Source organism: Ictalurus punctatus, chromosome 11 (assembly GCF_001660625.3).
Source record: "Ictalurus punctatus breed USDA103 chromosome 11, Coco_2.0, whole genome shotgun sequence".
NCBI classification, from domain to species: domain Eukaryota; kingdom Metazoa; phylum Chordata; class Actinopteri; order Siluriformes; family Ictaluridae; genus Ictalurus; species Ictalurus punctatus.
The window spans coordinates 3,233,047-3,257,025 of record NC_030426.2 but is presented as its reverse complement, the minus strand read 5'-3'; the positions used below and the strand labels follow the sequence as shown (position 1 = coordinate 3,257,025).

At 38.3% G+C, this 23,979-nt stretch overlaps 1 protein-coding gene across 1 annotated transcript in view; it reads right to left on the bottom strand.

Annotated features, from left to right (window-relative positions):
• Nucleotides 1–23,979, bottom strand: part of cntn3b (contactin 3b) — an 89,637-nt gene that overhangs the window by 21,126 nt on the left and 44,532 nt on the right. Inside the window, exons 6-14 of the mRNA XM_053683725.1 lie at nt 23,451–23,654; nt 22,905–23,007; nt 22,152–22,336; nt 14,632–14,768; nt 12,412–12,541; nt 11,055–11,205; nt 10,427–10,554; nt 7,745–7,920; nt 2,670–2,787 (exon numbers count right to left, since the gene is read on the bottom strand). Of these exons, the coding sequence (XP_053539700.1) occupies nt 2,670–2,787; nt 7,745–7,920; nt 10,427–10,554; nt 11,055–11,205; nt 12,412–12,541; nt 14,632–14,768; nt 22,152–22,336; nt 22,905–23,007; nt 23,451–23,654 (1,332 nt within the window). The remainder of the gene's footprint in view (nt 1–2,669; nt 2,788–7,744; nt 7,921–10,426; nt 10,555–11,054; nt 11,206–12,411; nt 12,542–14,631; nt 14,769–22,151; nt 22,337–22,904; nt 23,008–23,450; nt 23,655–23,979) is intronic.

The window sequence follows — 23,979 nt, the reverse complement described above, 5'->3', positions numbered from 1 at the left end:
CATCTCTGTTGATGCATTTAGCACTGTCTTATTATATAAAGACTTTCTGTAATGTGCAGCATGGCATGGCTGGGTTTCTTCAACAGCTGAGTATAATACGGTGAACAGATTCAATTGTCAGAAATATTGTCAGTATGTTCAGTAACTATTCACTTGACCCCTTAAATTCCCAGGCTCCACCAGTTATATTCCGGACTCTTATAATGACATACAATACATTTCCTGTTAGTTTCATTGTAGTTGCTAAATAATGCTCATTAGTTAATGCAAAAAAAAATTATGACGAGCAACTGAATAATAAAAGCTGATACTTTAAGAGGCTTAGCCTGGTGTTTATATGGCTACATGACACCTACATAAACATTTCATGACAAGTGACATAAACCTACATGAACATACAGTATATACAATAAAATATATACATTATATTTAATAATTATATAAATAATTATAATAATATTAATATTATATTATATTAATAATATTATAATATATAATAATATGAAATAATTATATACATTATATAAAATATAATGTAGATATAAAACCTGAGTCATATGACATAATTCTTTGTTGCTGTAAGGAAAGTGTGTCATGAGAGCATGATGGTTTTCAGTGTCTCCTGAACTTTAAAATGAAAACCTGCTATATAACATTGTTGCATAGTGAAGGTTTTGACAGTGATAATCATTACACTATAATGACAGAGGTTGTGTATTTTCTCTGGTGCTTACATTTATAAAGTAAGCATTGTAATTCTGTTCATGACATTTTGGTAATTCGAACCCTACATCATCAAATGTGTCATGCCTGATGTCATGTTTGTGTCATGACAACAGTCCTGTAATATAACTGTATTATGTCTCCACTACCAGTATAGGTTAAAATAAGTGTCATATCATTTAATGTAATGACAGTTATGTCATATGCTAATCATTTCTAATTGTATTGTATACCATTTGTTTTAAAGTTTGTCCCATTTGTTTTAAATGGCAGTTTGTGTATAAACATCTAACGTCACATTACAGCAATTTAATATTCATTTGCATTTTTTTTTTTGTTGCAATAATGGCCCATTTAAATTATTTGTGAATGCCAAGCATTTGATGCTGTTTGTAATGACAGTTCCAAATGGGATCAACTAGAATGTAAATTATGACATATTGTTATGTCAGTTCAGGATGAAATACTATCAGGTCACAGCTACTTCAAATTATGAGTACTTATTACTCATAAATAATATTCAGGGATAATTATTATTCATTATTTATTTGTATGTTGTATGTTTCATTTCTAAAGTGTTCACGTTTTCTTAATAGAAAAGCAACACTTTAGCCTGACTAACACTTTTTATAAAGCCCCCCTTTACCTAGCATACATACTATGAAAGTTGAATGACACAATAATAACATTTTCTATAGCTCAAGTAAAGAAAGCCCTCTTTTAACTTAACATTCTTAACACTATTACAGACACTTAATGATAATCATTAATGGTGATATTCAGAGGTACATGCATGTAGAGAAAGATTATACAAAAACTGAGCATCTGTATCTATGCATCAGTTAACTACAGACTTATTTACTACTCAGACAGATGCACACTGAAGAAACTAATGAAATATACATATATATTTTTAAATCAAACATATTTAAATTAAGAACAATCACTTAAGTAAAATCTTTATAAGTTAAACAAAAAGTTATATTTAAATAAAGGCAAATTTATGTTAAACTCATTAAACTGTGCATTAAACTGTGCTCATGAAATATGTGCATTTATTAACGTAATGTATTGTAGTAACATGGACATTATATCAATATTTAAATGCTGCATAAGTCCATAATCACTTTTTGGAGTGCATAGGAGATGTGCCATAATTAATGTTTTGGGCATTGTACATGCAAAATAAATTAAGTTAAAGTAGGCCTAGCAGATGAAACATAGCAGATGAATGCTTGGTCAGCTTATCCTTCAAACTGTGGACACATTTTCTTTACAGGACAGCACATCGAATTAGCAATAAGATTGGCATTATTTTTATTAATTTGAAAACTCAAAATAGCAGATTAAAATCATGATAAAACAGAGCTTATATCACACGCACACATTACGATTGCATGATGTCAATTTAGTATATCATGGCTACATTAAACCATGGTATACGTCATTATTTACATCCTTAATAGGGTCCATGTTCAGTGAACAGGAAAGGCATTTGGAATACAGCCTGAGTGTGTATCTGTACAGGGCTACAATATTATTCCTGCGTGAAGGCGAGTGGACGATGGCACCAACGTTGAGGCGGCACTAAACTGCAGTGGAAACGTAAGATCAGAAAAGTAAAGTAAGCCAAGTCAAGTCGAGCTTGACTTACAGAGGAAAAGTGGCTTAAGAGACACTGAATGACTGACTCAGGTGTTATGCCAATGTTACATAAAAATGGACAAGACCAGTCTGCATTAGAGGTGTTACATATTGAAATAAGTATTTAAAAAATTTAGGGTTACATTGGTGCCAGCTATGGCTTATGTAGGTTTCATGTAGTCCTCTAAACATTACTTTAAAGTTTCCAAATCTTCATACATTAACTTTTAGTAACTTGCTAGCTAGCTTTAAAAATAACGATTCATAAAGCATATAATACATTTAACAGCTGAATACGTTACCTTCCACAACCAGGACTGCATCCACAGACAAGCTCTCCACATCTGTATCAATAATGCAGACATACTTCCCAGCATGGTTAAGCTGAATATTTCGAATCATGAGGTCCCCCGCAAACTTCTGTGTTCAATAAAGCACAATAGAACAGCAGAAATCATGAAAATCCGTTGTTAAAGTGAAAACAAATCAATCCCTCCCACTCTTTAGCAAGACTGTTCATCACTACTTCTTGGCATGGTTCTTTATGTATTAGACAACAAATCAAAGGAATTTCTTCAAAGGCATTGCTTCAAATTGTTTCTTAGTGTGCATTCTTAGCTGCTGTCTAGCACATAGCATTATGGGTAAATATGTATTCATTATCAGTGCCTAGCATTTTTTTCCTAGGAATTTGATGTGGCAGTTATTCACTTTGACAGAGACATGGTCAGACACAAACAGGCAAATATGAGTAAGAGTAGAATAAGGGCAACAAATATTGGCATCTGCTAATAATTTTGTGAACATTGTGGGTGTCAGTGAGTCAGTCTTTGACTTCAGCAAAGAAAGAATAGCCCTTAAATGTTAGGCTCTAATGTATCTGTGTCTGCTGTGATGTCTACCCTCCTTCCCTTCGCTGACTGTCATGAAGTATACAGATGGATGCAAGTGTTTCTTAAAGCCAACATCACAAACAAGCCAATAAGCTAAGTCAACCTGAGATACATTAGTCAGGCAACTGTTCAGGGATTGGTAAACATAAATATAATATATAATATAAGGCATAAATATAATAAGACTAAATCTACAAATGTGGAGCAGGCTGAGGTCAAAACAGAATCACAACAGACCAATAACAGAGACTTAGGGTGTTTTCAGACCTGTGGATATGTGCTTTGTTCTGAAGCAGTAATTTAATTTGTTACAATGTTGCATTTTCTCCTTGACTTGGTTCACTTTCACAAGGCAACATGTCAAAGCATACTAAAATGTGTTTATGCAAGTCACATGTGAGTAAACTGTCCTCTCAGTGGGCAGAGTGTGCCTGTTTATGTTCTGGGGTTTTACTCAAAGCAGTCATCTATCAAGATGGATAGACTGCAGCTCTGCGAGCTTAATATAGGAATTGATGTTTCATCGGAGCGATTAAAGCCCATCTCCATAAGACACTCGCTAAACACCACGTAAACCTCTGTGTTTGTATGTGTTTTTGAGAGTTGTTCAGAAATATGTTTGTCAGACCAAATTTCATTGAGGTATTTTACCTCATCATTGGTCCAAATTAAACCGCGATTCATGTTGCAAGACATTAACAAAACAAACACATTTTTACATAACGCAGTTCCCATCATGCATTGCTATACAGGTTGGTTTGTTGGTCCATTGGGTCGGATTGCTTTCTCATCACAAGTGAACTGCTCCAGAGTTCGTTTGCAATCGGGCCGGTTGTTTTGGTGTGAATCCGAGTGTGATTGCCACACTGGCACAATGTTTTACAATGGTATATTCACAAGTAGTAGTGTGACTGCAAAGAGGTGAGTGTCATTAGTAATCAGGTGATTTTGACCGGAAATACAGTAGGCGCTTGATTTGAAGTCATATGTTAAGGTTGTGGGCTGAGGATCATTTGATTTGCAGGCACAGGCATAATAAATGGTTATTAGAGGAGAACTGGCACAATTGAAACATGCTTGTTTTATCTAAACACACACATGCAACTATGACTGCATTACATGCATATACTGTACAAGTTCATTACTTCTCCTTGTCTGTTTTCAAAAGCCAGTCAAATTCACCCACCTTCGATATATATATAGACATAGATACAGATAGATGTAAAAGATACAAATTCTATTTTCTGCTGCCTACATTAAAGAAAAACAAAACTGGAAGGACTTTTCTAATTGTTTTCTAATTATTTTTATTTATATGTTCAAAAACTGAAATTTGTTCACTCAACCTTAACTGTTAGAATCATTTTCAGTTTGTGTAAGCATCTTCATTGTGCAAGATTATGAGAGCTCATGTGTGCGGCATGCATTATAATTGTAACACCTGTTATAATTGTACAACATCTTGTTTCAGAGGCTCTCAGACTGTTAATAGCAGTAAAAGGTGGCATTGCAGAGATGCATACACTAATATTCGCCTGCTTAAAAATGAATCGAAATCAATGCAGACCATACCATACCATAGTAATCATGGTTACTATGATGTAACTGGATAAATATAACACTATAAAAAGAATAACGCCTTTATGAGCTCTGGACTACGAGTCAATTACAAAACATGTTTAAATGTGTGATTGTTCTGTGTGCCCTTCTCAGAATGTGTATAAATGGGTATGCAGTGATCCTTTTTAATTACTTAATATTTTCAAAGCCATCCAAAGCTATAAATACATAATTAGTTAACATCGAATGTTTTGAGCGATATTACAATTGTGCCACTATAGTTTTAACATGAGCGTCATTTTGGTTTCGGTGAAAATGTACAGCATGATATGGGGAAACTCACATAACGTATGAAGTCTGTAATTTAAATAATTATTTGTTAATTTAACTCAAACCAAAATGTGTTACAACTGATTTAAGTATTTTTAGCCTGCAAGTAACAAGGTTAAATAAAATACGAGTCCCATTTGCTTAGGAGGATCCCCGAACATGTAAGGGAATTGTCATAAATATAGTTTATAATACTAACATCTTCAGTTAATATTTTCAATTATTATACATTATACAGTTTATACTACTATAAATCAAAAGAGGTCAGGGACATGACTGGTGTTTCTGTGAGACAGAACAGACTGCTCAGTGACTACAGCCTTCAGGTTATATTTCCTATCCAACTCTGTGAGATGCATGAGAGCCCACTAAAACAAACATGCTCTGGCTAATGGGCAATACACTAATTATTCCATAATTATATAGGCAGGGAGGGAAAGGCGACAAGACGCACATAACAAGGGCTCACCTTGTTCAAAATTATCTACAACGCACATGAACATCATCGGGAATAAATAGCTCATGTGAAATGGTAGGCTGCATGGGTATCTATAACCATCTTTTATCAGAGCTTGATATGACACAAGCATGACATATAAAACAGGCCTGCAGATTTCACAGTGCAGAAAAATCAAAATTGACTCTGCTGTGCTCTAGTCTACTACAGAGTAATTTAATTTGACCATATCGAATGCCTGGCTGTGGCTGTTTTGTGCTCCATGACTACATCAGCTACAAAACAGCAATTCTGAGGAGGTCAGCCATGTGCAAAAGTAACAATTAAATGAAATGAAGCAGACAGCAAAAACACCCATATACAGCGTATTTGCATTTTAACACAATGGTAGCTTTCTTTCAATGTCTGATCATAGTGATCAAATAAGAAATAAACAAACAAAGAACAAAATAAATAAAATAAAAATCAAAAATCAACAGCTGAAAAGAAAGAAACCAATACATTTTCATCTCCTAAAGTCCCTGTCAAAATGCAGCTCGGCGCTTTCAGCTAAAAAAATAAATAAATAAAATAAATAAAGAAAGAAAATAATGAAGTGTGTGGAGAGATGATTCACTCAAAGGTAATCTGGGTTACCAACACACAAGTAAGACACAATTTCCTCTGCTTATGATAGTACCCCCTTGTCTCCGCACACACATCAGCTCCATGCAGTGTCGTTAACAGGTTTCCCCATCTGTGATAAGCTCCAGTCCCAAACAAAAATGCCTCCATCTTGGAGGATGCCAGGAAGCTGGCAATGAGGAGTGACAGGTTAAAATTTCAGCTTTGCCAGTCGGATAGGGAGCAGGCAGTATTTAATTAGGGTAATGTATGTAGCCAAAGCAGCGGAGATGAGAAGTGGTAATCTGAAAAAGCATGAGGCAGGCCAAGTCACAAAAACTGCATCTCATTACAAGCAATGTCGGTGTAAGTAGCTGACATCTGCAACTGATCAGATGATCTTATCATATGAATAAGAAACCTAACATAATTTCTTTAACATTCTATTGGCATAATGGAAAGGAAATGTGTAACTAAACACATAATCAATCCCATCCCGTGTTTTTTTTTTTTTTTTTTTTTTTTTTTTTTCCTTTTTAAACAATTTGCAAAAAAAAAGTGCTTTGTTGAAAACAGAACATGTTAAATAAAAATCCTTGTGTCTTATCAGGTAATTCAAGGCAGAATTTCAAATCATGACTGCCATTGTTTCATGCCAGCAATTCATTGTGAAATTATTTCAGGACTCAGAAATACATAAATAGGTATGTAAATTCAATTACAGCAATGTCTGATGATATCCTCATCCCATTCCCTCGAGGGGGAAAAATTAGAAGTTAGGCAGAAGAGAAAGTGGGGAAAAAAGGCATTGATATGGCCCCTTTCCTTTTTTGAAAATTGTAACACAATGACTGTTCCCAATCATGGCAGTTAATTTATAGTCAATGTAGGTCATTAATTGAGTGACCCAGAACAAGTAGAGTAAAACCATCTGTAATGTTCATTTTCAATGATAGGAATAATGAGAGCACTTCGCAACCAACGATGTAATACAATATATAGTAAGCTGCCAGATGCAATATCCAAATGTGTCAATGTTAAGTAAAAATACCATTAAAATCCAATACAATAATTCCTAATAGGTGGTGTACATTGTATACAAATGAGAGCAAACTAATTAGTCCAAACTATTATTCACTGTTACCTGTGCTAGCATAATTGTGTTAAATATTTCATCAAGGGTATCCAATCTTATCCAGAAAGGGCCATAGGGGTGCAGGTTTTCATTCCAACCAAGCAGAAGCCACATCTGATACTCTACTTAAAGCCAAGATTAAGTGATTATACAGGTGGAATTAGAAAACCTGCACCCACACCGTCCATTTTGCGGATAAGATTGGACAGCCCTGTATAACTACCAAAGTTAAACTTAGTTACTTAGAAGTTTAAAGATAATTAATTTCCATGCACATTATATAATGTGATATTTCAGGAATTTCAAACAAAGCAGAACATTTGGCAAAAATGATTCTCATGATACTGGGCAGAATAACACAGTACTATCTGCCAGGAAACAGTGCTGGTTTTTACTCACTCCGCCAACTCTCTCAAAGTGCTCTGAGTCGTGCTCGAAGTCGATAAGCTGGCCATTAAAGGCCCAGGAGAAGCTTACGTCCAGTGCCGGATCCACAGTTACCTGGCAGGGCAGCACGATGCTCTCGCCCACCATAATCTCCATGCTGCTGGGTCCTTGTGTGATCCTGCTCGGCTCTGTACAGCACAACACAGCCATCTCATCAGCTTCATACAATGTAATGTTATTTTCATATAGGCATATACACTGTGACAAATTATTATGTTTTATATGAATATACATGACAATATAGGGGCTCCGCACATCAGACTAAATAACATGCATTAAGATTTGTGCTGGTACCAGTATCCAGAGAGCAAACATTTTAGTAAAAGGAGTAATAGGGCATTCCAAAAAAATCTTACTGGAAAATCTAGATCTACTTGGAAAACGTAAAGATCTTGATCCTTCAACACAACATATAATTTTTAATTAATTCAAGCACTATTTTATCTCTATGTTTAACTTTCATGAACCTGTGGGAATATGTTGAGCAAATATATCGATCCGATATGTTAAGCAAAACCCAGCAAAAAGAAACAAGTTTCAGCAACTGAGAAAATACTTACACTTACAGTGTAAGAGTGAACATGTAGAGCATACACTGTAAATAAATACTAAATTAAGTATATGTAGTTTTACTCTCATTGGTTCGTGACTTTTCAGACACCTCATAAATCTGCAACCTTGTTAGTTAATAAGACTTTACTACATACTAAGATTCAGATTTTTTTTAATGATTGTGTACTCTTTTTGTTTTGTCGGTTGTAATAATAATGAGAGAAACAAAAGAAAGGTGTTTGAAACCTTTTGAGAACATGTGAAAATCCACACAGGTAGTAATCTGAGCTCAGGACTGAACCTGGGACCCTGGAGCTTTGACGCAGCAATGCTTCCTACTGCACCACCCAAATTACCATACACCCTACTTAATGAACAAAGGAAATCAACCAATCTATCTATCTATCTATCTCTCTCTCTCTCTCTCTCTCTCTCTCTCTCTCTCTCTCTCTCTCTCTCTCTCACACACACACACACACACACACACACACACACACACACACACACACACAGGTTGTGACTTTTTTTTGTTTAACAACAAAACCAGCAATTAACTGCATATTCAACTTAATGGAGGAAATGAAGAAAAAAGAAAGGAAACACTTGATCCACCATGCAGTTTAATGAGGAAATAGCAGATTAGAGGTTAATAAGCACACTAATCAAGATGACATTAACAGCACAATTATAGTACTATTAGGGATGCATATAGGAAGAAAACAGTCAGGGATTGGAACATTAGTGAGCCTTTCCATGAATATGAGAGTACTCTATACGAATAGTTCAACCAAAAATTAAATTCACGCGATTAGTAGTCAATCAGCCGAGACGTGTATAGTGGTCCGAAGTTTCATTCTTTAGTTTTGCCCTGGAGCTACAAGACAAATGTAGCTAGCAAGCAAGAAAAACTTAGGTATGGACAAACTGCAAATCTAAATCAGCACATACTCACCTATAAAAACATCTTTTAGCTCAGCAATAACATTTGTGCATACACCATTACATAAAAGACATGAATAAGCCTGTATTTAAAATAAAATAAAAAAAACAGATAAAATAGAAGCACTTTATCCTGGTTAGGACCTTAGTGAATACAGAGCCTATCCCAGGAATGCTGGACACAACTGAGAATACACCCTGACAGGACACATACTCATTCACACCTAGGTGAAATTTAGAATAGCTTTTCTATCTGCCTGAAGAACATGCAAAACTCTGTACAAACAGTAACCCAAACTCAATTTCAAACCAGGGATCCTGGAGTTGTGACAACTCTACTCCCTGTACCACTGTACTGCCCACAACACAGCTGCTTCTAAATTATAATTCTGTAATCACACTTTTAGTTGTTGTTGTTGTTGTTGTTGTTTGTAGCTATGCAAAATTTTGTCCTTTTTAAAGAGAAAACAGTATGCTGTAAATTATCAAAACACCATAGCTTAGCCAGTCTATTTATAACTTATTTATTACTCATTTATTATATATGTTAACTTGTCGATTTATTACCAAAAAAAGACTCATCTCCATGTGTGCTAGGCAATTAGGCAGTAAAATGCTCACTATAAGCTTCCCTTTTTTGGCTAAAAGCTGCATGGATTAAGGGGAAATTTGTGTAAAGCTGATTAGAGGGAAAAAAAAGGAGAAAAAATACAAAGACAAAAAAATAGAACAGAGAAAAAGGGAGATGGCCAAAGGTAGATAATTCTGCGAAAATTTGATAAGCAGGGTATGAATTACTACATAGTCTGTAGGTAGACAGATGTGGATGGAAGCTGTTTCTTTTCATTATCTGAAATATCAGTAATATAAGCCATCCCTTATCAGCAGCTTTCATACTTTTACAGTTACCAAGGAGACTTTCTCATTAAGTGGATCTTAATGGAAAACAGGCAGCCTCACATCCCTCTAAACATGCCACTTGAAAAGCGAGAAAGGACACCACCCATGCATAAATAATGAATAATCAGTAACTGTCACCAGGAGATTAACAAAGTCACCAACAGAAACTCTTTGATACCTCAAATTGTAAACTTAAAAAGTCTGTAACTATTGTGAAAAGCGCGACATTTGGGAGCAACTCACCCGTGATCAGCAGGCGGCCTGCCGTACTTGCACTGCCAAACTGGTTTCTGGCAATGCATGTGTAAATGCCCCCGTCTTGCTTAGTCACATTGACAATCTTTAGTGTTCCATTGGGAAAGACAGAGAATCTGAAAGAATTGACAATGGTTGGCCAGTAAATTCACTCTCATGTTGTATATGTGCTACTGTGCATATATATATTGCATATTCAACCTAACCCTTTTCCTGTTTATTAGCTGTTTATATGCATAAAAGTTATATGTATATACCAGACATTGTGAAGCAAATTATCAAAAAATAAGGCAAAATTCCTTCCTCTGAGACATGTGAAGCGAACCAACCACATCTTTTAAAACTGTGATAAGAAAGTGAAAGGAAGAAAGTGCTACCTGCCTTCTTCCACATACACGAACTAACACAATTGGCTAGTGCCGCTGTGATTAACAGTGGGAAGTGAGTATGCCATCTCTCCCAGCAAGAGAACACAGCCAATTATGCTCTCTTAACTCCTGGCCAAAGATGGCTGTGGCATCTTTGGGATACAAACTGGCAATCTCCAGATGATAGAGTCATGTGTTTTTGCTTCCTCTCTTATTTGGAAGCCTCACTTTTATCTTTTTTAGTGTACCTTTCATTTTTCTGGATCATCTCGTTCCCTCTCTTCCACAAGCTGATGGCTTTGGGTGAAGCTTGTGGTCTGCAATCCAAAGTCACCTCACTGCCAGCACGAACTTTCAACACACTCCTCAGGGGGCTCTCGGAAAAACTGGGTGGTGATGCTGCACAAGAAAGTTAGAATTCAGGCAGCAGAAAACACGTAATGCCTACAGCCTCGAGCAAAACCAGGCTTCCCACCTTTTAGTAATTCTGAGATTTAAGATAAATGAAGCCATTGACTTACAGATGCTTGTTCTGCATCTTTTTGTACTTGAGCTATGACCTAGCTGTCTTGTATCAGTCATCATAACATGTCATGTAGGAATCAGTTGCATAGGAAAACGCGCTGATCGATATACCATGATTTACACACGCAAACTCCAGAAAGTAAAGACTACCGCTGGTCAAAGAGTCCAAATCAATATGAGGAAAAATGTGATGTTGGAAAGGAAGCACTCAGATGGATAGTGCCACTGATGACCAGCATGTCAGTTTGTGGCATGATGCTATGATTTTGGTGAAATTGAGAGGTTTAAACACTGAAACAGAAGATAAAATAACAGGAGATAAAAATGGTGAGACTTAGGTAGTGAAGTGGGCTTGTAAATTAACATTCTGAAACTCTGAATTCTTTCTTGGTTTCTCCATCAGCATGTTAGCCCGTTACAAGGTTAGTCTGGATGGGAACAATATTTGAAATTGTGAAGGTGGAAGCTGACAATATAACCTTTAAAAAAGTCAGGGATCTTGCATGTCACTGATATTACTTAAATACTGTATGTGGCAGTAAGGCATAACTTGAAATGGGTTACCAATGGGTCAGCCTCGAAACCTTAATGACTTGGAGAAGATCTGCAAAGAGGAGTGGGACAAAATCCCTCCTGAGATGTGTGCAAACCTGGTGGCCAACTACAAGAAATGTCTGACCTCTGTGATTGCCAACAAGGGTTTTGCTACCAAGTACTAAGTCATGTTTTGCAGAGGGGTCAAATACTTATTTCCCTCATTAAAATGCAAATCAATTTATAACATTTTTGACATGAGGTTTTCTGGATTTTCTTGTTGTTATTCTGTCTCTCACTGTTCAAATAAACCTACCATTAAAATTATAGACTGATCATTTCTTTGTCAGTGGGCAAACGTACAAAATCAGCAGGGGATCAAATACTTTTTTCCCTCACTGTAACTGGTAATAACACCAAAATATGGTTTGTAATTTAGTTAATGGCACAAGATTTAAAATAAATAAATAAATAAATAAATAAACAAATAAATAAATAAATAAAAGTGAGATTCAGGCTAATTTCTTTCAGCAGAGTGAAACTTACCTAGCACCACCAGTTCGGCACTGGCATAAATGATGCCGTGTTTGTTCTCTGCCACACACTGATACATCCCTCCATCAGAAAGGGTCAATGAGGAGATGGTGAGAGCACCATTCTCTATGAGCACCCGGCCCTGTGGGGACACATACAGACAAAAGAGTACAAGTATGTCAACAGATCCATGCTATATTTTTTTCATTTCTCTACACTACTGATGTATAGTATGTATGAGATTTCTCTATTGTATTGTAAAAAAAAAAAGAAGTTTTTTTATGAATACTGGATGCTCGCCTTTGTAGCAATTGCTATTGACTGCAAAAGAAAATCAGCAGTATCACCCATCACTAGAGAATATATATACAATTATAGTTCCACTCAAATTTTGTATAGATCTTTAGACTATAGCCTAAGGCTGAGTTGGGGGATAGAGCCATGTTGGATTTAAGGTGGACTGGGGGCCTGGGGGACAAAAAAACGCTGACCCTCAGCTTTGGAGGACAGAAAAGCAGTGTTGACAATAGCTGTGGCACACTTATAAGCAATTCATCTTACTGTGAGCGACCGGTCAGAAAAGTGAAAGGGATTGGTCGAAAAAGTATCGAGCTACAGCTGAGGCTAATGGCATGGCTGAGCTTTAAGCCCATTAAGCATTCTTAAAACCAGGGCTCAGCACAATACAAGCATGAAAAAGAGAGAGAGAGAGAGGCAGAGAACAAGAGAGGATAAATAGAGAGGTCATTCCCAGTCCAAATACAGACCACATTCAGTGTGGCTACTGTTGTTTTGTTGCCTACTTCACAACATGATGAATCTCATTAGATGGGACCAAAACAAAACAAGAAAACAAGAAAACATTTATAGTGCATGAGGGCCACTGGATTCGGACTGGATTTTATATAACATGCACCACTGATAGACGGTTGTTTGTTTACCGTAGTATGTATTACATACACATACATTACATACATACATCACATTTATTTCCTTTGAATTCGACAGGCAAATATATGTTAAAAATAAAATCATGTGTGCAGGGCAGTGGAGTGGTGGGGCAGTGGGTAACATTGCCCTCACAGCTCCATGGTCTCCAGTTCAAACCTGAGTTCGATTCACTGTCTGTGCAGTCTTCTGCATGTTCTCACCATGTCTGCAGGGGTTTCCTCTGGGTTCTTCTTTTTCCTCTGTTCTCCCAAAACATGCTGCTATGTGGATTGTCTACTCTAAATTTCCCCTGGGTGTAAATCTGTGTATACATGTATGTACTGTCCATCCAGAGTGTATTCCCTCCTCACCCCCAGTGTTTCTTGGATAGGCTTTGGATCCTTGAATAAATGAAAGAATTGATGTGTGCACTAATAAAGTATAAGCATATACAACCCCAATTCCAAAAAAAAAATTGGGACACTGTGTTAAATGTAAATAAAAACAGAATACAATGATTTGCAAATCTCATAAACCCGTATGTTATTCACAATAGAACATTAAAGTAATTTTGAATTTGATGTCAGCAACACGTCTCAAAAGATTTGGGACGGGGCAATAAAAGTGTGGAAAAGTAACTGTTACTAAAAATAAACAGCTGGACGTTAACTGGCGACAGGTCAGTAACATGATTGGGTATAAAAGAGTATCTTAGAGAGGCAGAGTCTTTCAGAAGTAAAGATGGGTAGAGGTTCACCAATCTGCAAATAACTTTGTCTACATAACTTTGTCTACATTTCAGAATAATGTTCCTCAACATCAAATTGCGAAGACTATGAATATCTCATCATCTACAGTACATAATATCATCAAAAGATCTGAAGAGGTCTCTGTGCGCAAGGGACAAGGGTGAAAATCAATATTCCATGCCCGTGAACTGTGAGCACAGTTCGCCGTGCCATCCATAAATGCTGGTTAAAGCTCTATCATACATTGAAGCCATATGTGAACATGATCCAGAAATGCCGTCATCTTCTCTGCGACAAAGCTCATTTAAAATGGACTGAGGTAAAGTGAAAAACTGTTCTGTGGTCAGACGAATGAAAATTGAACGAATGATCGAATGATCGCTGGGCATATGGTTTCCTAATAGTTATTTCCCATTTTGCTTCTCCTAAATCATTTATCCGATTTTGTTTAATTGATTTCTCACTGCTGTCATTTTTTCTTCTCAATTATCCGACCTTGAAAAGGTTGAGAATTAAGCTTACATTTTGCTTTTCCCTGGCAGTTCCACTGTACCTCAGACATAAGCGTTTCTCCATTCTTCAGCCAGCTGTATGAGGGTTTGGGTTTCCCATTGGCTTTGCACTCCCAGAATAAGTTCTCCTCAATGGACAAGGCTGTGGCTGTCATGGTCTGCAGCCAGTGAGGTTTGGCTATAAAGAGACAAATGCAGGTTGGTGGAAAATGAATGAGTCTCTGACAATATACATATATACATATATATACTGTGCCCTCCACTAATATTGGCACCCTTGGTAAATATGAGTATAGAAGGCTGTGAAAAATTGTCTTTACTGTTTAACCTTTTGATCTTTTGTTAAAGAAATTCACAAAAATACTCTGCTCTCATGTATATTAATCAATTGCAAACAAAACACTGGTTTATCAAAAAAAAAATCTTTGTGAAATATAGGTGTGCAACAATTATTTGCACCCTTTTAGTTCATACTTTGTGCTAACTTTTGCCAAGATAACAGCTCTGAGTCTTCTCCTATAATGCCTGACGAAATTGCAGAATACAATGGGATCTGAGAACATTCCTCCATACAGATTCTATCCAGATCCTTCAAATTTTAAGGTCCACGCTGGTGGACTCTTCTCTTCAGTTCACCCCACAGGTTTTCTATGGGGTTCAGGTCAGGGGACTGGGATGGCCATGGCAGGACCTTGACTTTGTGGTCAGTAAACCATTTTTGTGTTGATATTGTTGTATGTTTTGGATCATTGTCCTGCTGGAAGATCCAACCATGGCTCCTTTTAAGCTTTCTGGCAGAAGAAGTCAGGTTTTCAATTAATATCTGTTGATATTTCATAGAGTCCATGATGCCATGTATGATAACAAAATGTCCCGGTCTGGCAGTAAAACAGCCCCAAAACTTAAAAAGTCACCACCATATTTAACCGTGGACATGAGGGACTTTTCCATATGGCTACCTCTCTGTGTGCGCCAAAAGCACCTCTGGTGTTTACTGCCAAAAAGCTCTTTTTTGGTTTCATCTGACCATAGAACCCGATACCATTTGAAGTTCTAGTAGTGCCTGACAATCTGAGCATGCTTGAGTTTGTTTTTGGATGAGAGTGGAGACTTTTTTCTGGAAACCCTTCCAAATAACTTACAGTGATGTAGGTGATTTCGGACGATAGTTTTGGAGATTTTCTGGCCCTGAGACACAAATAACTTCTGGTGGAAATGGGCATTTTCAATGCTTCTGCTATTTTCTTAATAAAAATAAAAATAGAGGAGTATGTGGCTAGTTTTAGATCTGCTCATCTGAACTGTATTCTTCGGACATACAGATTCAAGATGCTGATGCCCAAACTTATCGTTCCACAGATTCAGTTTGAGGACTATTTTGTGATGATAGATCTAAAAGGTGCATATTTCCGCATTGAAATATCGCCCAGTCACAAGAAGTTCCTGGGGTTTGCGTTGGAGGCAACGCATACCAAGATCGGGTTCTTCCCTTCAGGCTAGCTTTATCCCCTCATACCTTCACAAAGTGCATGGATGTCAGTCTGGCTCCATTGTGACTCCAGTTCATCTGTGTACTAAACTACCTGGACAACTGGTTAATTCTAGCATGATCAAGGGAACTGGCAGTTCAACATCGATATGTTGTTCTCGCCCACATAAAGAGCTTGGGGCTCAGGTTGAACCTCAGAAAAGTATGCTTTCTCCAGTGCAGTGGACAACTTTTTTAGGGGTTATAAGTATTCTACTACAATGAGGGCATTTCTCTCCCCAACATGCATAGGGTCAATCCTATCAACACTGAGCAGCTAAAGCTGGATCTTGGCATCCCCTCCAAGGGGCAGCAAGCAGCCAGTGTCATACCATTGGGCCTATTGCACAGGAGACCGTTTCAGTGGTGGCTGAGAAGTTGGGGGTTTCGTCCGAGGATGAAACCTCTGAGAGTAATCAGTGTCACAGGGCGATTCCTACATGCTGTGAGAATTTGGAAGTGTCCCATTTTTCTAGCCTTGGGTCACACTCTACGGGTGTTCCTTATCGCAAGATGGTATTGACAGACAACTCCCTCATGGGCTGGGGCGCAGTCTCTGGGGCGGCCCTAATCTGGAGTGGCATATAAATAGCCTAGAAATGCGGCCATATTTCTAGTACTGATATTCTTTCTTCCTCAATGTAGAGATCACCATGTGTTTACAGACAACACAGCGGTGGTCTCATATATCAACCACCAGGGAGGATTATGTTTGCGCCCACTGTTCAGGCAGGTGCAACTAGTTCTTTTCTGGGCAGACGGAAAGTTTTGTCAGTGAGTGCAATGTACATTGTGGGTAACCGGAATGTGGGGGCAGACATCCTGTTAAGGCTGGGGCTGAGGCCCAGGGATTTTTGGCTCCATCCACAAGTGGTGGAGTCCATATGGCAGAGGTTTGGCCAAGCGGGAGTGGATGTGTTCGCCTCCAAGGAGACAACACACTGCCCGCTGTGATTCGCCCTCACTCCTCTCACACCATTAGGGCTGGACGCCATGGTGCACATGTGGCCGAGGTCACATCTATATGCTTTTCCCCTGATCTCTCTGCTTCCACAAATTCTAGCGAGAGTTCACCAAGATGGTCTATGTCTGCTGCTAGTAGCACCTTATTGACCAGCTCAAATATGGTTCTCAGAGACAATATCCCTGCTAGATGGCACTGCTTTGGGGGTTCTCATCTGCAGGGATCTACTGTCTCAGGCCGGAGGGCTGGTTTATCACCCTGGGCCGGAACTATGGAAACTGTGAGTCTGGCCCCTGAGAAGCACCAGCTCATAGATTCTGGTCTCACAACTGAGGTTGTAGAGACCATGTAGAATGCTAGAATGGTATCCACGACAAAATTGCATGCGCTCAAGTGGCAACTTGTCTCGTGGTGTGAGGAACATCAGCTAGACCAAGTGAACTGCAGAATAGCTACAGACCTGGAGTTCTTACAAGGACGTTTCTCAGCGGGGTTGGCTCCTCATACAATCAGGGTCTACGTGGCCGCCATTTCAGCCAGCCACGCCCCTATTGATGGAGACTGTGGGGCAACATCCTCTAACTTCGAGGGATATGTGTGGTGTCAGGCGGCTGAGGCACATCTGCAGACCACGCATACCTTCCTGGGACCTTTCTGTGGAATGTCTGTCAGGTGCCACCTTTGAGCCCTTAAAGTCAGTCTCTGAGAAGCTTCTGACTCTAAAGGAAGCTCTTCTGCTGGCCCTGACATCTCTCAAGTGAGTAGGAGATCTACAAGCTCTCTGTTGCCCATTCCTGCCTTGACTTTACCCATGGATTAGCCAAGTCCTTCCTGTATCCTTGGCCAGATTATATTCCTAAAGTACCTACATCTGCTGCCCAGCCAGTGGTGTTGCAGGCTTTCTGCCCTCCTCTGCTCCTTATACCGGAACAAGAGAAATTGCACCGACTATGTCCACTAAGGGCTCTCTGTACTAACATACACTGCTCCGGCCAATGACATAAGTCAGAGCAGCTTCTGGTCGTCTCTGGCGGCGACAGCAGAGGTGGTTTTGCTGTGTTGAAACAGTGCATCTCTAACTTACTTCCATTGCTCCGGCCAGTGGCATAAGTCCAAGCAGTTGCTGGTCTGCTTCGGCAGCAACAGTAGAAGTGATGCTCTGTCAAAGCAGTGCATCTCTAATTGGATAGTGGAAGCAATCTCTAACGCTTATGAGGCATGTGGTCTCGCTCTGCCTCTGGGCATAATTGCTCATTCCACTAGGGGGGTCACCTCCTTGAAGGCTTTGTCCAAAGGGGTATCCTTACAGGATGTGTGCTCTTGCAGGGTGGTTTACGCCACACACATTCATTCGATTTTACAGCCTGGATTTACATTTCCTGCCCAGGCTCGAGTGTCTTGCAGTGACCCTCGGGCTTGGATCTTTTTGAACAGGCTGTACCCTCAGTATGACGGAGTGGGTATTCTCATTCCTGCAACATTCAGCTAACGTAACGTGAAGCTCCCTTTGAAAGGGAACGTCTGGGCATGTAACCCTGTTCCCTGAGAAGGGAATGAGACATTGCCTAGTTTTGTTATACTGCGGCATGCTTGTGAATTGCGTCTTTGCTTCAGATAATAGAGGCAGCCGGCACGGTTCACAGGTATCATTTATATATCACGTGACACACTTAACTGCCACATCACCTGATCACAGCAGGCCTATAACTTAGGCATGATTTTACACAAGCTTCAGATACCCAAGGGTGTTCCCCGCAGCATTCAGCTAACGCAACGTCTCATTCCCTTCTCAGGGAACAGGGTTACATGCATAACCCAGACTTTTTCTGATAAATGTAACTTAATTATAGACTCACTGAAGGATGATATGGGCACTAGATTGGCGGTAGATAGTGCAAAGTGCAATCGCTGTTCCAGCAGTATCAAGAAGATCAAAGGACCAGACGGGATTTCTGCGCACCTTTTAAAAAATTGTGCTGAAGAACTCACCCCAGTCTGGTGTCCACTCATTCGGTGTTCATTGGACTCACATAGAGTCCCTGCACTATGGAAAACATCTGTAATTACCCCAGTCCCAAAGAAGCCACACTCAGCTTAAAACAATGATTATAGACCTGTAGTGTTAACATCAATCATAATGAAATGCTTTGAGAAATATATTGTGACTTTACTGAAAAATGAGGTAACCCCCAAGTTAGACCCTTGGCAGTTTGCCTATAGATAGAGACGGAGTCCAGATGATGCAGTGGGAATTATCATCCACTTAGCTCTTAAACATTTGGAGGACACCAAGGCATATACACGCCAATTTTTATTGATTTTAGTTCAGCTTTTAACACTTTGCAGCCATATTTATTATTAGTTAAGTTGATAGAGATGGATGTCAATCCTTTTATTATAAAATGTTTTTTTTTTTTTTTTTTTTTTCTAACCAACAGATTCAAACAGGTCAAGCTTAATAAGGCAATTTCCGATATGCAACCTATTAGTAAAGGAGCCCCACCCCCAAGGGTGTGTGAGCTCCCCAGTTCTCTTCAAATTGTATACAAATGGTTGTGTGAGCAAAATCACCTAAACTATATTGTAAAATTTAGTGATGATACTGCTATTCCTAGCTTATTATATAAAGACCCAAATATATCATATTATATTGGTGTTTATATTGATTGTTCACTTACATGGAATGTTCATGTTGAAAGCCTGTGTTCCAGTTTACAACAGAGGATGTAATTTTTGAGAAGGCTTAGACTTTATGGTGTCAGTAGTAAGATCATGTTTTTGTTTTATCAAGCTGTTCTAGAGAATGTAATTCGATATAGAATACATGTATGGTATGGTAACCTGCCAGTACAGTTAAAGTCTAAGCTTAAACGTCTTATTCGAACAGCCATGAAGAAAAAAGAAAACAAAAGAAAAAAAGAACAACTCTCTCCAGACCTTGTAAGAAAATTAAATGATAAGGGAGGCATACAAGATTCTAAATGATACAACACACATTCTGAATCTTGAGTTCAAAATCTTATGATCAGGCAGGAGGTTAAAAATGCCAAGCTGTAGACTGAACCAGAGTAAGAATTAATTTATTCCATCTACAATTAAGATATTAAACAGCACTAAGTAAGAGACCTGACTATAGTGTAAGGCTTTTTAGGGTTTTATGCTTGTGATTATGTGTATGTGTTAAATGATGTACGTTGTGTTGTGATTTATGTGATGCAGTGGCTTTTTCTGAGCCCAAGACAAATTTATGATAGTGTTTATGCATTTGTGTTAATTGTTGTGAGTTGTGTTATGATTTATGTGATGTAGTGGCTGCTTCTTCTTGAGCCCAAGACAAATTTCCCTTTGGGACAATTAAATATACCTTACCTGACCTTACTGCAATTATATTTTTCTCATATAAATTTATAGGGTTGCCAAAAATTGTTACACACCTATATTTAACATTTTTTTTATTTGATAAACCTGTGTTGTGTTTGCAATTGTTTGATATCCATGAGAGCAGAATATTCTTGTGATTTTTTTTTAACAAAAGAACAAAAGTTTAAACAATGAAGACACCTTTTCACAGCCTTCTTTGCTCAAATTTACCAAGGGTGCCAATATTAGTGGAGGGCACTGTATATAATATACTGAGTTTGTGTTTTATTTTCTTACACTGGAGACCGCTAATTAATTTTGACCTTGCAATGAATCATATGAATTCAGTTCCAAATATTCCCTCACAATTATAAGCCTTTTATTCCCTCTGTCATTATTTTCGAAGAAATAATTATTTTCATTATTTTCTTCAAAACTATGACTTTTTACTGCAGTCCCATGCCTTACTGTGAGAAATACAGTATCTGCGTAAAAGCCCCTTCATAAGAAAACAAGGACTTCCGAATGGATATTTTCCAGCAGTGTGGGATTGGAGTCGAAATAAATAAAATCCAACAATGGCTGCTCATTTCACAGAAGCATAATGGCTATGAATTGGGCTACTGAAATGAAACGCCCCCTCTCTCCAGACAGAATGACAATTCTATCAGACCAAAGGCACGCTCTGTCCTTTCAGCACACAAATAAATCCTCTGACCTCGTTCCACAGCCTTATTATCCGGGTGCCTGGCAGACACCCTGCAGTGCCTGTGTACCAACTGTGAGTTCAATTAATGCTGGGGTATAATTGCGTTTTAAAAATAATCTCCTATTTTGAAGAACCGGAATAAGCACCAAAATTCCCTCATGATTTCTTGCTATAAGCACAGTACAACTTTTGAAGGAGTAGACAAAATACATGTCAGGATTACACATTTTGTTGGTGTATGGTATGCACTTAGATTAATAAAGGTTATTAGTTGGTGTAACGTAAGCAATTAGACTAAAATAAGTTATTAGATGTTATTAAGAATGGTTAAAGATGGTGTCACTTTTTACTGTGTATTTCCATAGGTTGTAGTTCTCGCTTGTGGCTAATGCTAAATCTAAAGATTTAGAAGGACATGCCATTGATGTCCTAATGCATGATAGCATCATTACCACTGCATCATCATATGTGTCATGCAACATCATAGCTCCTCGTGAGTACAAGAGTCATTTGACAGACTTGTTATGACATGACCTTGCTCTAAGTTATAACCCAGATGACACTGTGGGGGTAACACTCATCTCATTCAGACCTATTCATCATAATGAAAGTGGAAGCTTGTCAAAACATGCCATTGTGCATGAGTAGGGAAGAAGTGACTAAAAATCCAAAAGAAAAGTTTTTCCTACTTTCCTTTTTTGTCTTTGGGCTTAACAAAACCTTGAACAAAAATACCAAATTACTCCAGTGGAGAAATGCTTCCTGTCTGGATTAAACAAAGTACCACAACTTGAGTAGTCCTGGTTTACCCTAACACAAAACATAACAAAGGTATTAGTACAAATAAAACCTTTATACACAGGTTACAACAATTCTTAAATTATTTTTTTTAAATTCTAAGAAGCATGCCTGCAGGGTGGTGCTTGATCACATGACAAATCGGGTGAAATCCCATGAAAAAACGCACATTCTTAAAGGCCACATCTGTAAATTCCTTTACCATGAAAAGAGAGGCGGCCTCTTGCTGCATTCTTTCCTCGACTGTTCTCTGCCACACACTCATATGTGCCTGTGTCCTCCTGCTGGAATCTGGGAATCTCCAGAATAGCATTGGAGTTACTTAGCTTGACCTTACTTGGGAATGGCACATCATTGGTTCTTCTCCAGCTGATTTTAGGAACCGGGCTATGAGGGAGAGAAAGAACAAATTTGGCTAGAACTAAAGTCTTCACAGGAACCTCAAGTGGTTCACATCTCAAGTGGTTCACATGCTTACATTCCTCATGAAGATTGTGGCTGCTTTTGGAGATTCAGATTTGAACATATCTGTTTAACACTTGTGACTATTGCGATATTGCTACTTCTTCTCTCAAAGACTGTAATCCCCTGTTCTTTGAAAAAGTGCTTTTTATCGCACTAAATGAGCCCCTTTCTTCACAGCTTCGGAGTAGATGCATCCGGCTTGTTTTCTGAACTATTTAAGAGGTAAATCATTTTAGTCAGTGCTCTCTGAAAAGCAGCCATTAACACGAGAAGCCTCCTGTAAAAGTAAATATATAAATAAATAAATAAATAAAATCCTCATTGCAGATGGATAATCGCATTAAGAAAGGACTTAAAGGAATTATCTTGAATTTCAAAGCTCCTGGAGCAGTGTATCAAAAAGGAATAATAGTACATGTTATCCAGACATGGATGTGAGCTCCAGATTAACATTACTGGTAGATAAAACACACACACACACACAACTCACTTCCCCAGGGCGAAGCACTCTAGTTTCACAGACGATCCTTTTGCAGCAGGCACGGTGTCTGGGAAATGAACTTCTATTTTGGGCTCGTATTCTCCCATTGCACCTGTGATGGGCAAACAACACACAAGCACATACAAACTGTGTCATTCATCAATGATTTATGGCATATGCTCTTTATATTCCTGTATACAAGCAAAATAACAATAAAAGGACAATCACAAAGTGCCAGCATTGTGTGTGCAGGAAAAAATAAAACACAAAAACAGCCAAGAGGTCTATAAAAGATTTCAAGCATTCACTCAGTAAACCAGCATCCATCTCAAATGGAAATGTGGCCTCTGTGTGACATTGTCAAGGCTACATGTTAGCTTCCTAACAAGGCAACAGTTCAGCCTTCAAAGGCCTGGCATTTAGAAAAAAAAGCATCTTTCAAGCAACCTTTTTAAAAAACGACCTTTCTTGAAAAGGCATCTTCCTTTAAATCTCAGATTGTATCCCATTCAAAGCCAGCCATCAAGGATTGTCTGGTATGTAGACAGATCTTACCATCAGTTCTCAGCACCAGAGGAGTAGGTGAACTGAGCACTTTATCCTTGGTGATGCTGTTGTTGACGACACACGTGTAGTTGCCCACATCGGTTGGTTCCACCTTTGCAATATACAGGTTTCCAGTCTCCTGGGACACAAAGAGCCTGCTGTCTTGCTGGACAAAGTTCGGGTACTCATTGAAGACCCAGGCAAAGCTAAGTTCTGGAAAAAAGACACAAGTGTAAACAATTAGGTCTTAACCTGCTAGTCTGTTCAGGTCCAGAACAACAACAACAAAAAACTACTCTGTGTAGAACATTTGCATATTTTACAACTCTATGGTTCACCAGCTTTTAAAAGCTCGGACATACATAGGTCTATTGAGTTTTTAAAAGATTAACACAATTAATCTACAAAATATACATTAAAAGCTATAATGGGAAAAAAAGTTTTCCCTAACATTTCTCAGAACTGCTCTGTTGTGCTTCTTGGAGTTGGTTGGACATTTTATTACAACGTTTCCCAGAGCAGAATGACTGGGTTAAGG